This window comes from Triticum aestivum, chromosome 6D (assembly GCF_018294505.1).
Source record: "Triticum aestivum cultivar Chinese Spring chromosome 6D, IWGSC CS RefSeq v2.1, whole genome shotgun sequence".
Taxonomy (NCBI): domain Eukaryota; kingdom Viridiplantae; phylum Streptophyta; class Magnoliopsida; order Poales; family Poaceae; genus Triticum; species Triticum aestivum.
In genome coordinates this window covers 66,791,388-66,806,659 of record NC_057811.1, presented here as the reverse complement: position 1 = coordinate 66,806,659, position 15,272 = coordinate 66,791,388, and the positions used below count along the sequence as shown (strand labels likewise).

Here is a 15,272-nt window from a genome sequence, read left to right as displayed (position 1 = left end):
TGGGAAGGGGCAGGAGGCTCATGATACGACAACAAGAAACGTGACGTACGGAAGAGTTAGGGGGGCTCGTTGGGTGAAGATATGGTGTACAAAAGGTCCCCAATCTTACATCTGAAACCAGACTCCAAGAAATGGAAAGTGCATATAGGCGATAGTGCCACCAGTTATTCGTGAGAACATGACTTCTGTGCGTCGTGTACAGTTCATATTGGTAAAATGTGAAGGAACCCTAGGACATCCCCTGCTATAAATAACTGGAGGGCTGTTGTAGTCTGACGGGAGATTCTGAGTTCTATCATGTCCTTAGTTCTCTAATTGCCCTTCAGAGCCCCTTCCCGGCTCTAGGGCCGCTCACTTGTCAGGACTTTGTATCCACCTACAACTGGCTAATTCCTAAAATCTATAAACTGTTCAGTTCCAACCAAAAGCAAGTGAAGCTTGTTTCAAGAATTAAAAAACACTATAATTTAGCAAACCCACTAGTTGCTAGTTTTTGTGTAAATACAGAAAATCCAGGGTTTCATACAGAAAACTGCTTATACATCGACTGTAGCCTATCTGTTTTACAAAATAATAACAAGTCTGACTGTCGATCCCTCTCAAATACAGCCATCTGCTTCTCACCTCTACACGTCAGCACCTGGATGGATGCACTAAATCAACACGCGTAATGGAACCTAAAGCCACCGACTCACTGGTCATTTAAGTCCAATCTTTTAATGTTTATTTATTAAGCCACTTCAGTAAAATTCAACTCAATGCACCAAGTGTCTAAGTCTGAGGCTAAAATCATCTTACACACAATCATCTTTTTCATACTATTGCCTATGACGTTATCAGACAACGAAAAGTGAAAACTAAGGAGCTATAATATATAGAAAGAAAAGGAAGCTGCGGCATCTCTTCAAAGTTCCCAGGAAGAACAGGCAGCACCACATATATCACTGTTAGTATTACTGATACAAAACTCCCTTCCTGCCTATAATGCTGACCTCTGAAGCCGGAGCAATGTGCAGTATGGCACCTAGTTTCAGTTAGCGTCAGATATCAAATTACCATTGTGGTGGTTGGCAACACAATCAGTTGACCTTAAATCAAAATGTACAATTACCATTGTGGTATTTGTCCTATTCTTCAGTCGAGAATGCGGAATGCACAATTCGCACAGCGCATTTCCAAATTCCAATAGTGACCTTAAATCGAAATTATCCACAAAGAGAATGCAGAACGGAGATTCATCCCGAACCCACTACTTTCAGCACGAATACGCTAGTACTATGTCAAATGTGGCATCGAACAGCAATATATATGAAGGCGCAAACGCATCCCGATCCAAATCAGGCCACCGTATCGCGGGGAGATTGGGGGTGGGGGAAGGGGTCACCTCGAGCGCGCAAGCGTTGCTCTTGAACTTGCGGAGCTTGCGGACGTAGGCGACGATCTGGTCCGCCGAGAGCGGGCGCCTCTTGCGTAGATATTTGTCCATCTCCGCCGCCACCATCCCCGGTGGCCTGCCGTACAGCCTCGAGATTCTCCTGTAGAGCGGGATCCACGACGGCTCAAACCCGCCCCGCTCAGGGACGGCCGTCTGGGCCTGGGCCTGCGCCTGCGCCTGCGCGAGCTCGTGCGCGAATCTTGCCGGGGCAAGGGAGATGCGCCGCCGGGCCTCCGCGGCGATCGCCGTGCGCAACATGGGTGGCTGACCGGCTGTCCTGTTCGGCCGCGTTCCTTGGGGTTTGTTGAGGTTTATTGGGGGCTTGGCTGCAAAAAAGAAAAGAAAAAACGATTTCATGCCCTGTCTTTTCTTGAAAAAAAATCAGAAAACATTAAGTTTACACACCAAAAAAAATTCTAAGGGAGATGTACATGTATCTCTCTCTTCACAATAGCCACCAGTATAACATAACATCAACGATCTAGTTCACGATGTGGAAATCGCATCACAAATTGATTTGGATGCATAACTCGACGCGCAAAAACGCTCTTATATTATGGGATGGAGGGAGTGTTATTTTTTTCTCAAATACAAGTTGTAAGCATCAAGTACAAAACTTATTTCTGAATTTGCAGAGTTGCATGGAAATTATTTACAGTTGTAGGCTCATAACAGGGAGCACATCTCTTAGTCTCTTTATCCATGAACCGCCGTCACTAGGGATAAAAAAATTACAATTCCAACTGCAGCTTATACGAGTCTGATGCTGATACTTATTCCTGATTGACAAACAACCACCGCGTGATTATATTATCTAGGCCTTTGAGTCTTGTTGGCAAGCTTTCAAATACAGAAAAACTGCCAAAGTCTAGCTCTTACATTCGCCTGACATTGCATTCTACCCCAAATGGTTGATTAATAATGTGAGCCAGTTTCTGTAAAAAGAACACTACCTGGTGCAAACAAATAATATATCAGAAATCACTCGCGGCTTCCTTGCGCCTCTTCACGAATGGTCGGCAACATTAAACATTAGAGAATACCTGGGTACTGCAATCAACTGGTCGACAACATGAGTAACATGAAAATAATTGTATTTTAGAAATATCTCCATCGTATTAGCAGCTCAGGTAGATGCTACACATTAGTCGGGGGGCTAGCAGAGCATCAAATGCAAAATGCCAAAAGACCTTGCGATTCATGTACAGAAATCCGGTAAAAGCAAGCTTTTCACGAGATAACGACATCTTCGACAAGTCATAATTCTGATCTATAATGAAGAAAAATTCTACGGCGGCCTCGAGTTCTTACAAAGTTTCTTTCCTTCTCAGTTTCAATTGCCGGAGACACGCTCCAGCAATTTCGTAGTCTCAGGTCCAACGTGAATCCCATCATCTTCGATGCGCTGAGCAATGGATGGGTTGGTTTTACCTGCAGCTATATAGGTCCGCATCATGCCCTCATAAGCTTCTGCATCAAGGCATTCGAGCTTCCTCAGGCACTCACAGAAAGACTCCACACGGTCAACATCCTTTGACTCTTCATAGTGCTTCAGAAATCTGCTTGTAAGCTTTTTGGATGGCACCCATTTGTGTGCCGTCACCATCTTCTTTGCATCTCTCAAGATCTCCAGTGCCACGGTAACATTAGATTTTTCCAAATAGAATTCGGCAAATATGTAAATCGTCCTGTCATCACAACGACCCTTAGCCATGGCCCTCTGACGGATAGCCTCAGCTTCGTCTATCATACCCTTATCAAGGTAAGCTTTGATCATAACATTTGTTATCCTCATGTCATATTGTTCATGACTCGATTCCCACTCCTGAAAGATTTGCTGTAAAGACTCAAAGTCATCATTAGTACTCAGAGCTTGAAGCATCACAAGATAGCTTCTGTTCAAACATTTCTTGAATGTGGACTTCAAAGACTCCCAGATCCTCTTAACCTCGGTTGCATTTCCACAGCGGGCATAGATGGAGAGGAGGAAATACCATGAGGATAATTCATCTTTGTTCATAACTTCCTCGGCTTTCTTTAGGGCAACTTCTGCCTTTCCACACAGCTCTAGTTTAATGTAACTGTTTGCCATTAGAGTATATAGGGACCAGTGAACTGGAGCCACCTTCTGCAATTCTTCCAGGACTTTCTCCGCAGCCTCCAGGTCATTCATTGTAACATAGCTTTCTACCAATGAGAAGTATGTAAAACTGTTAGCAGTTATACCGCTTTCTCGCATTTCTTCAAATGTGGAGGGGATTTTCTCTGGCTGGCCCGCCTTTTTGTACAAAACCATCAGGCTGTTGTACACCAGTGTATTTGGAACAATGTTCTTGGCTTTCATCTTCTCATAGAATTTCAGACCTTTAAATGCCATCCCGTGTTCACCATAGCAGTTAAGCAAACTTGAATAAGCTTTCCTTGACTTCAATATATCTGGAAGGCTCCAGAAATATTCTTCAGCTGCCTGTATCCCGTGAACTTTTGAAACAAGGTCAAGCCGCAGCGCTTGATGCCCATGCGTCAACTTTGCTCCACGAGCTTCCATCCAATCCATCAACTGGGTACAAAACAACAGAGCCAAATATTATACAGTGAACATAAAAAAGATACTTTGCTCAGAAAGAGGTTGCACCAGAACAGCATGAACTCTTGGTACCATAATATTATAGGTGAACATAAAAAAGGTCCTTAGAAGAGATGCATTAATGGCATCACAGTTTGAACCTTCTACTGTTAGAACTTGAACCTTCATTTTCTATTGTGAAGTCTTGCTTTCCTTCCCTCTAGAGCATATTTTCTCCTGGTTTTTGCCTATTTATGTGTGAGAATCAAGATACCCGGCTCAGCAGTAGTGTGTGTTATGGACAAGCTACCAATGACAGATTAACTCCAGGAAATTGGAAATTAACTCTGTTTAAGACCAGTTTTAACGATCAATAGTTTTCATGGTAGACCTCATTTTTCAAATCTCAGACTATATGTTTGATCAGTGGTTATTTACTTATTTGTACAGCACAATGAAAGAGATGTTTGTTCGAAACAATCACCCATCAAAATGTTTCAGGTAATTCTCTGCTGGAAACAATAAACCTGAGCACACCATTCATTGTTCTAATTGAACTACCTCAACTGTTCAACCTTAGAAGCTAGATAGGCATCAACGCGCATGACCTCATATCTCAACCAATGCATTTAATGTGTTAGTAATGGAACTTAAAGTTACTGACTCACTGCGGTCATTTAAGTCAAACTTTTTTTAATGTTTATTTGTTAAGAAAATTCAGTAAAATTTACCTCAATACACTGAGTCTGAGGCTAAAAACATCTTATACACAATCATCATCTTCAAGCAATTCCCTATGACGCTATCACACAATGCAAAGTCAAAACTATTGGATCTATAAATATTTAGAAAGAAAAGGAAGCTGCAGCATCTCTTCAAAGTTCCCAGGCAGCACAAGCAGCACCACGGTATATCGATTGCTTTTGCAATTACTGTTAGTTTAAGATACACAACTCCCTTCCTACCTATAATGTGGACCTCTGAAACTGCAGCAATGTGCAGTATGGCACCCAGTTTCAGTTAGCATCAGACATCAAATTACCATTGTGGTGATTGCCAACACAATCAGTTGACCCTGTCCTATTCTTCAGTCTTAAAAGAAACATTCAGTTTTGCACCGTGCATTTCCAATAGTGTGACCTTAAATCAAAATTATCCACAAAGAGAATGCAGAATAGAGCAACCCTAGTAAATCCATTCCATTTCCTCGCTTATCCCGAACCAAACTTCAAGCCCGCTACTTTCAGCACAAATACTTCTGTCAAATGTACCAAGATTGAACAACAAAATGAAGGCGCAAACACACCCTGATCCAAATCAGGCCACCATTTCGCGCGGGTGATGGGTGTGTGTGGGTGTGGGTGGGTGGTTCACCTCGAGCGCGCACGCGTGACGCTTGAACTTGCGGAGCTTCCGGATGTAGGCGACGATCTGGTACTCCGAGAGCGGGCGCCTCTCGCGGAGATATTTGGTCATCTCCGCCGCCGCCATTCCCGGCTGCCTGCCATGGGACAGCTTCGAGATCCTCCTGTACAGCGGGACCCACGACGGCTCAAGGCCGTCCCGTCCAGGGACGGCCGACTGGACCTGCGCCTGCGCCTGCGCAAGCTCGTGCGCGAATCTTGCCGGGGCAAAGGAGATGCGCCGCCGCGCCGCCGCGGGGATCGCCGTGCGCAACATGGGCGGCGGACTGGCTGTCCTGTTCGGCCGCGTTCCGTGGGCTTTGTTGAGGTTTTTTTGGGCTTGGACGCTGAAAAACGATTCAATGTGCATTTCTGGCCGATCCCTAGAAATTGGTTAAAAGATTTATTTTGAGGGGTTAAACTGAATCTAGTCGGTTTCTAGAAAAAAAATACTCATCGTAGTGGATGCCGCTTATATTTACTCCTTCGAGGCCACTTCTCATGATAATTTTGACCTTTCCCTTGCGTTGACCCTCTACCCCGTTTGCCCGTCGGCGCCACACTACATTGTGTTCCTTGCCTCGGGCAACCACCCCGCATGCCGGTCGACACCCCGCAACCCCGTCGTCATCCGACTCCAAATTCCGTGAGAATCAACGACCTTTTTTTCTTTTTTTCTTTGTTTTTTTGTCTTTTTCGCTGTCTCCGGCCACGACGATGCTCCCCCTAGTCATCCCTAGCCCAGCGGCGCTCCTCCAATTGTCCGGCCACTAGCAAAGCTGCCACACACGCGTAGGACACCTACGGGGAGGAAAAAATCAATGTAAAGGACGAAACATACATGAAGAGTGCTCGTCGGTCGCCATTGCAATTTTCGATGAATCCTTGTGTTGCGGACAATGCCATCGCTCCACTAGGAGAAGGGGAGAGGATGAACTGATTTATACGATGAAGCGCCCGAGCCATGGCCCATGGAGGACAAATTTTAACTACTTCGTCGTACACTTAAGTCGCGCGCAGTGAGACTATCAAATTACTTTTGCGGAGCATCTATCGTAGGCACTAGCTAGCTCATTGAAATCATCTAGTGCCGAAAAATCGTAGTTGGCTGCTTGAAAGGAAGAAGAAAGAAGAATAGGGAGAAAGGCTTCCATGTGGGGTCTAGTTCTTTTGAGGGTTTAAGTTTAGGGGTTCGGCTAGGAACCGCTCCTTTTAGCAAAGCAAAACTGAAAAGTAAAGGTATAAGGGTCGTTTGAGGGTTTATATTATAAGGAATTTAAGTTTAGGGCTCTAATACACGGGCTACATGTAGCCTTCTTTTTCTTGAAAATAAGTTAATTTTACACACAAAAAATTCTAAATGAAATGTACATGTATCTCGATCTTCATAACAGGTACCGCTTATGAGCGATTTCTTGGGCCCTTTGCATTTGCATTTCCATCGATCCGGTCCTCCTTTCGATCGTGCTTGTTCGGTGCTGCCCATTGTTTCTTCGTTTTACTTGCGTTTTTCTCTACCATCTCTTGATGTATGTGGTCCCTCTTTGTTTTTTCCTAGACCTACAAAGTCAGAGAGACATTCGGGTCATCTTTCTAGTGTGGTGTGTGAGCGAGAGAGCAGCCGTGGTTTGGCATCTCGAGGAGGGGTATCCTTAGAATTCTGTGTGCGCTTCCCATCCTCTTCGCTCAGGTCATACATGTCTGGAGATCAATAGTTTATCATGGGCTACCAGAGCTACAACTCCTCCCTACCCGACATGTAGGGCCGTTCTCTTATCTTCTACCTATCTTTTCCTCCCCTTTTCACCGCGCCACCACCTCATGATCCCATCCTCCACTACATATTTCACTCCACCTGATGCCTCCTTATAACACACCAATTCACTTAATTTGTTTTTAGGTGCGCCAGCCCAAAATGATTATTACAACATAGTGAGGTATGCAGTTGTGAATTGCACATATAGTGTAGCACCTATGTATATTATTTATACGTAACAGACCTTGATCAAAATAATAGAACTAAGTGAAAGCGAAAGCATAACAATAGAGGAACTCCAAGCACGCAAGGGTACTCCTGGGACACAACCTAGTAGACAAACTCAATAGCATCTCCACTGGCTTAGGGATCATCTGCAAGATCTGGCCGTGTGAGAAGTCAGATGAGTACATTTTTTTGTGAGGAGTCAGATGAGTACGTTGAGGTACTCGCAGACAGAAAGAAAAAAATATAAGCAAGCACATGCATAATGAATTCCAGGAAATAACGGAGAGTTAGCAATATATCCAACAAAATGTGGGTAGTGTTTGCAAAGAAAAGAAAAGAGTGTCATCAACGAAAATGGGTGTCATTACAATGTCTCGGATTTGGGTCATAGCTCAATGAAGTATTTAACCGGTGAACTGGGATCAACTTAGGTAAATGAAGTAGCCAATCGAAACATGCATCGTTACAACATCTCAAATTTGGTGCATGATACGATAATTCGATAAACAAATTAACCAGCAAGCTAGGAACATCATATTTAAAGAAAGTAGCCAACCAAAATGGGTGCCATTACAACGCCTCGAATTTAGGGCATAGTTACAGCAAATATGACCAGTGAATCATGATCAACATAACTTAACCGCCAAGCCAGGATCAACGTAAAATAACAAGTTAGTGGTTCCACCAATTTGTAGTATAGCTTATTTGAACTATTATTTTGTGAGTTCCTCCAAGTTTGTCTTAGATCCTAAGTGTGACCTATCCCGACTCTGTCCATGGTCGCAGGCACGACTATTCAAATAGTTTTAGATCTGTAGAGGTTTGTGCACTCTACCAATGTGAGCAAGTATCCTTGTGGTAATACATTGCCAAGACTCTTCCTAAGACACACACTTCACTTTACTATCAAGGTCTAACCCTACTTTGAGAGTGAGGGGTTGGACCTCATCACCTTTACTCGTGATGTCAAATATCCCCACTGCAGGGACTCTATCGAGCGTTCAACTCAAAGGGTCAGGTATCTTCAGAAGCCAAAGATGTCGACCCCTTCGAACAACACATCATTGCACTTGTTGTGTGGGTAACGTAAATAAAAAGCATGACCTAAGACTTAATCAGGATCTCCCATGAAGACCACATGGTTGCACTGGTTATCATTTGGTTCAGTCGCACTTATGAATCGGTCAAGACAAGTAATAAGCATTTTGGTCCTTCAAACCATGCATATTACCAAGCTCCTTTTCATGGCATAGTAAGCATAGGTTTACAAAGCTTGCCTTGACTAGAGGGGTTGTAGGGGGTACTCTTGTTCACCACCAAGATTGTATCCCTCTAGAATAATTCACTGGTGCCCGTCGGTCCTAAAAAACTGTTTTAACCCCTTTCCGCGACGGCATTTGGAACTGTCGCCAAGTGAGTGTGGGCGATAGGGGGGTCCTTCCCACACGACCCAGAAACCGTCGGGGATAGGGAGCCTTGATGCATACATTTGTCCCTATATAACCATTTCTGATATCTCGAATATCCCAAACGCTTCATCCTTGCTACTCGTTTGAGCTCGCATTGCCATCGCAGTCGGAGTTTTGTGGTTCTGCCTAAAACCAGGCAGATTCCAGGCACGGGAGTTTTCCAGGAAGATTCTAGGCACGGGAGTTTTACGATGCCTGGCACATCACAAACAGTTCATGATTATAAACTGTGTACGATGGGTAGACAATCACACACATTTAGTTTTCCCGCACCGTATGTGATAGTGTCTGACATCACACACGCTTTGCAAACGGCAACTGTGTGCATGCTTGCACACGTTTCCTCACTGTGAACCGTCTCGGATTATGGTGTATATCGCAAACGTTTGTGTTTTACCAACCGTGTGTGCCGTAATGACCTGCACAACGTAATTTCGCCCTAATTTAATTGCTGCTATTTAAAATTGTACCTAATTTAAACTTGAAAGTAGGCTATAGCTTTATTCATATCCATCAGGTTCAAACAACCAATGCATTATTCGATTCACAGGTACATATGTTTAAGAATTACATAAGCACCAAATAAAGAATGATGTACCCGGGTTCTATACTTGTACTATTACAGATGGTAAAGAAAGAGGCGACAGACATTCCAGTTGCTGAACAAGGTGAAGCGGAGTGGCCCTATTGTGCTCTCCTGGATGCAGAAGGCATGCAGGACTCTAGTCCAACCCGTTGTAATGGCCGGTCGCCAATCATGTAGTTTGAGAGGTAATCTTGAGTAAACTTCTTCAGGATCCACTGCAAAAGAAAAAAGATTCAGATATTGTCATCTAACACAACTCATTACGGGCAGTAAAAAGAAGGCTACAGGGTTTGTTGAGGATATAGACCTTGGAGTCACCCGCCAGGAGGGCCGGGTTACTCTAAGGGTCATTGCTAGAAGCCCGGAGCTAAGTTTCAAGATGATGGGCCAGAGATGGGCTGAGACCCGGATATGGCTTAAAGCCCGTAGTTACAATCATTGTTATAGTAGACTTGTAGTATAAGGCAAGTATGGTTTAGAGTCCGAGCTGGACGTTCTTATGAACCGGCCGGGACTCTAAGAGCTGCTGGGCGTCAGCCTCCCTATATAAAGGGACGACCCGACAGCGGTTCGGGGGCGACAACAACCTCATAGAGAGCCGGGCATAGCTGTTTAGCTCCCTGGCGATCGTAACCCTAATCAATATCATCTCAAACTGGACGTAGGCTTTTACCTTCACCGTAAGGGGCCGAACCAGTATAAACCCTCGTGTTCCTTGTCCCGCATAACCCCTTCAAGCTTCCTAGCTGCGATGGCTCCACGACTAAGTCCTAGCTTGAGGACATCTGCCGTGACAATTCCACGACAGTTGGCGCCCACCGTGGGGCTGGCGCACGGTGGATTTGAGTTCTTGAAGGGCAGCTTCGAAGGGCTCAAGGGATACGCTGTGGGACAGATGACCAAGAGTCGTCGCGGCAAGCTCTACATCAACGATGCGGACTGGGGCCCCGACGCCGGCTCAATTGAGTACGGGTACCGGGTCCCCTTCGGCGGAATTCATGTCTTCATCGGCAAGATTGGTGAGCCGGGCCCCGAGCCGGATCTCCGCGCCGATCTCATCGAAACGGCTCAGCGCGCACGACCCGCCCGGGCCCGGCCTGCCTTAAGGCGCGTTTTTGTGGGATGCATCCATGGAGGGCCCTCTAATCCATCTGGGTCCGGTGATGAGGCGGCCGCCGGCTCCGACGGCGAGTCGGCCACCGATGAATCAAACTCGCTGTACCAACTTCAAGACGGCAGGCTCACGGGTTGTTCCGACGGCGACAGTATTCCGGACCTCTTTGAGCCGCCAAGTCAGGTTGGAGTTTTCATGGCTGGTGCACAGCCTGTTCAGAACCCCGCTGCTGGATCGGGAAAGCCGGTGCCTTCTCCGGCCCAGGTGCTGATGGATCTCACGGACAAGATGACGGCCCTGTTAACCGCCACGGTTGACCCGGCGAATCAAGCTCAGCATGATGCGGAGGTGGCACAGTTAAAATTGGATCTGATAAAAGCTAAAGAGGATCTGGCAGCAGAAGGAATCCGGCTGGCTGCGGAGCGGGCGGCTCTCGACGCCCGGACTCAGCTGATTCAGGCACAGTCCTTCCAACTCACGATGGACCAGAACGCGGCCAACGAGGTCATGAGAAGGAGGCATCAGAAGGCCCAGTCTCGACTCCCGCCGGTTTACGATCCACGCAATCTCTTCAACACGCCGGGTGCAGGGTCTAGTAACCCGCCAGGGGTCATTGCGCCCGGGTCTGGACCCCTTATTCAGCCACGAGTGATGGGGCCTCCCCAGGTGCCCCCTGCCCCGCCTCAGTATGTGCCAATACCCCCGAGTCATTATGATAACCCGCTGGAGAACATGGTAGCTGCGGCAGCACGGCTGGCAGCTCTCCCCGTTGACGGCGATTCTCCGGCGGCCATCGAAACCCGCCGGGTCAGGGAACTCCTGCAGACGGCACTAGCGTAGCAAGAGGCGTACTCCTATAGCCGCGACAGGATCCACTCGACCCCTCGTCCAGGCCAGAGCCCGAGTTACAGCCGGCACATGGTCTCAACAACCGGTTCAAGTAATGTGCGACGCCATGACCCGCCCCCTGGCCACGGCCCGGCTCATAAGGGAGCCTTCTACGCAACAGACCAAGCACGGCAAGAGGCAGAGCAGGCGCCTCAATTGACGGCTTATCAGACCTCCCCGACTTATCCGACGACGTCCGTTGATGTGGGAATTTCTACCAGGACCGGGGGAGTCCCTTGTTTGGTACCAGCCATCCGTAATGAACGTCTACCTAAGGACTTCAAGGGCCCTAGGAAGGTGCCTAACTATACAGCGGACTTACAGCCTGCAGCCTGGATTGAGAGTTATGAGATGGCTATGGAATTGCTGGAGGTCAGTGAGGCGGCCATGGCCAAATATTTCACCATGATGTTAGATGGAACTGCCCGCACGTGGTTGAAAGGGTTACCGCCGAACTCCATTGGGTCTTGGGCTGAGCTGAAAGCCCGGTTCATTCAAAACTTCAAAGATACCTGCAGGCAATCTATGTCAATTGTGGATTTGACTAACTGTAAGCAGCAGGAGGGTGAGTCCATGACCCACTGGGTTCGCCGGGTCAAGGAGATCATACATTCATCAGATAAGATGGATGCCGGCTCTGCAGTCTTAATGTTGGAACAGAACTGTCGCTTTGTGCCCCTTAAGATGAAGCTTGGGCGGCTCAAGCGCGACTGCACCGATATGGGTACCCTAATGGCGGCTCTTGTCAAGTACGCCGATTCCGATGGTACCAAGGATCCCCCTTCAGACGATGAAAGGGCAGGGAAGGGAAAGAAGAATGGCAACGGCAAGGGTCCTCAGTTTAACCCGGGGAACCAAGGGGGAGGCAAGCGTAAGGCCGATGGCAGCCTAGAGTTTGTAGCCAACACCAACTCTCAAGGTAATAACCAGCGACGCAAGGGGAGGCCCCCTCCCCGAGGCGGCGGGTCAGGACCTTCTCTGGAGCAGCTGTTGAATGAACCTTGTCCGAGACACGGCTCTAGAGAGAAGCCAGTGACTCATCTGTGGAAGGATTGTGCTATCATGAAGGCCTTTTAAAACTACAATGGTCCGGGTGGCGGCTCAGGCGCCGGCGGCTTTCATGGCCCGGGCGGCGGCTCAAATTCCGGTCCTCAGAACGGTCAAGGGGGCTTTAATCAACAGTCCGGTCAGGGTCATCAACAGCAGCAGGGGGGTTATCAGACCAACCTGAAGCAGCTTAGCGGTGGACAGTATCACGTGTTCACCACTAGTTTGTGCAAACGAGACGAGAAGCTTCACAAGAGGGCTGTTAATGCTGTTGAGCCGGCGGTTCCACGCTACTTGCGGTGGTCTGAGCAGCCTATAGTGTGGAGTAGGGAGGATCACCCTCCCCGGGTGGATAACCCGAGCCACTTGGCCTTAGTGGTGGCTCCTCAGGTGGGAGGCTATAAGTTCACAAAGGTACTCATGGATGGAGGCAGCAGCATCAATATCCTCTATTATGAGACTTTCCGTCGTATGGGGCTAGTCGATAAGAACCTCAGCCAGTCAAACACTATCTTCCATGGTGTGGTACCCGGTAAGTCGGCTTATCCAGTCGGCAAGATCGAACTGGAAGTGGCTTTTGGTGATGAGAACAACTACAAGGTGGAGAAGTTGACCTTTGAGGTGGTCAAGATAAGAAGTCCATACCATGCTATATTTGGACGGCCGGCTTACGCCAAGTTCATGACACGGCCGTGTTATGTGTACTTACAGCTCAAGATGCCGGGTCACAATGGGACCATCACGGTTCACGGCAGCCGGAAAGTGGCTCTGGAGTGTGAGGAAGGTGATGCAGCTTATGCAGAGTCTGTTTGCGCCACAGAGGAGTTGAAATTTTATAAAGATAATGTTGACCCAACAGATATGACCTCTCTGAAAAAGCCAACCACGGAGAATGAACCAGCGATGAAATTTAAATCAGCTGATGAGACTGAACTTGTTGATTTTGTTCCAGGTGACTCGTCTCAGCAGTTTAGCATTAGTGCAAATCTGGACCCGAAATAGGAAAGCGCGCTCATCGAGTTCATCCGTGAGAATAGGGACATCTTCGCATGGAAACCTTCTGACATGCCAGGTGTACCTAGAGAACTCGCTGAGCACACTCTCAATGTTGATCCAAAATTTAAGCCGGTCAGACAGTTCCTTCGACGGTTTAACGAAGAGAGGCGGAAAGCTATTGGTGAAGAAGTGGCCCGGCTCTTGGCGGCCGGGTTCATTGTTGAGGTTTTTCACCCGGAGTGGTTGGCTAACCCGGTGCTCGTACTCAAGAAGGACGGCACCTGGCGGATGTGTGTGGACTACACGGACTTGAACAAGGCGTGTCCGGCTGATCCTTTTGCTCTCCCCCGTATTGATCAAATCATTGATGCTACGGCAGGTTGTGCACGCTTAAGTTTCTTGGATGCCTATTCCGGGTATCATCAGATTAAGATGGCAGTTAAGGACCAGGAAAAGACGGCGTTCATCACTCCCTTTGGAGTCTTCTGCTATGTGTCTATGCCCTTTGGACTCAAGTGTGCACAGGCGACTTACCAGCGTTGTGTACAGAATTGTCTTCATAAACAGATCGGGCGCAATGTTCACGCTTACGTGGATGATATTGTGGTTAAATCCATCAAGGAGGAAACCCTGATAGATGACTTAAGGGAAACCTTCGATAATCTCTGGGTCTACAAGATGATGCTTAACCCGGCCAAGTGTGTTTTTGGTGTTCCTGCAGGCAAACTATTGGGCTTCTTGGTTTCTGACAGAGGTATTGAGGCTAACCCGGAGAAGATCAAGGCTATCACCTCCCTAGCTAAGCCGGCATGTATAAATGACGTTCAGCGTTTGGCGGGTCGCATCGCTGCTTTAAGCCGGTTTATAAGCCGTTTGGGTGAGAAAGCTATGCCCCTATATCAGTTGATGAAGAAAACTGATAACTTTATCTGGAATGATGCAGCTAATACCGCTTTTGAGGATTTGAAAAAGCAACTGGCAGAGCCCCCCGTCCTTGCTGCTCCAGTTGGTAAGGAGCCCTTGCTACTATATGTAGCGACAAACGCATGCGCCGTCAGCGTGGCTATTGTAGTGGAGCGCAAGGAGGCGGGTAAGGAGCATCCGGTTCAGCGGCCGGTTTATTATGTCAGCGAGGTGCTCATTGAGTCCAAGCAGCGGTACCCGCATTGGCAGAAGCTCGTATACGGTGTGTTCATGGCGAGCCGGAAGCTCAAACATTATTTTCAGGGTCATCCCATCACTGTGGTCAGTTCTGCCCCCCTTGGTGATATTATCCAGAACAGAGAGGCTACAGGGAGAATTGCTAAGTGGGCTATAGAACTTGGACCTCATGGCCTCAAATATGTGCCACGCACTGCTGTTAAATCTCAGGCTTTGGTGGATTTCATCAATGATTGGACGGAGTCTCAAGTGCCTGAGCAAAAGCCGGATAACACTTATTGGACTATCCACTTCGATGGGTCCAGACAGTTGGAGGGCTCGGGGGCTGGTGTTGTATTGGCTTCCCCTAAAGGTGACAAATTCCATTATGTGCTACGGTTGATGTTTCCTTGCACTAACAATGCGGCTGAATACGAAGCTTTGCTCCACGGTCTTCGGGTGGCTAAGGAGATGAGCTTAAGCCGGGTAAGGTGCTTTGGGGACTCAGATTTGGTGGCTCAACAAGTATCAGGCACCTGGGATTCTAAGGATCCTCTCATGGCGGCTTATCGTCGCGAGGTTGATGCCATTGCTGGGCACTTTCAGGGATACCAAGTGGAGCACATTGACCGCAGGAAGAACGA

At 47.5% G+C, this 15,272-nt stretch overlaps 1 protein-coding gene across 1 annotated transcript in view; it reads right to left on the bottom strand.

Moving 5' to 3' along the window:
* The window catches only part of LOC123143572 (uncharacterized), an 8,619-nt gene extending 2,848 nt beyond the window's left edge, over nt 1-5,771 (bottom strand). Inside the window, exons 1-4 of the mRNA XM_044562516.1 lie at nt 5,376-5,771; nt 2,867-3,995; nt 1,385-1,761; nt 1,112-1,249 (exon numbers count right to left, since the gene is read on the bottom strand). Of these exons, the coding sequence (XP_044418451.1) occupies nt 1,112-1,249; nt 1,385-1,761; nt 2,867-3,995; nt 5,376-5,681 (1,950 nt within the window). The 5' untranslated portion in view covers nt 5,682-5,771. The remainder of the gene's footprint in view (nt 1-1,111; nt 1,250-1,384; nt 1,762-2,866; nt 3,996-5,375) is intronic.
* Between the last annotated feature and the right edge of the window lie 9,501 nt (nt 5,772-15,272).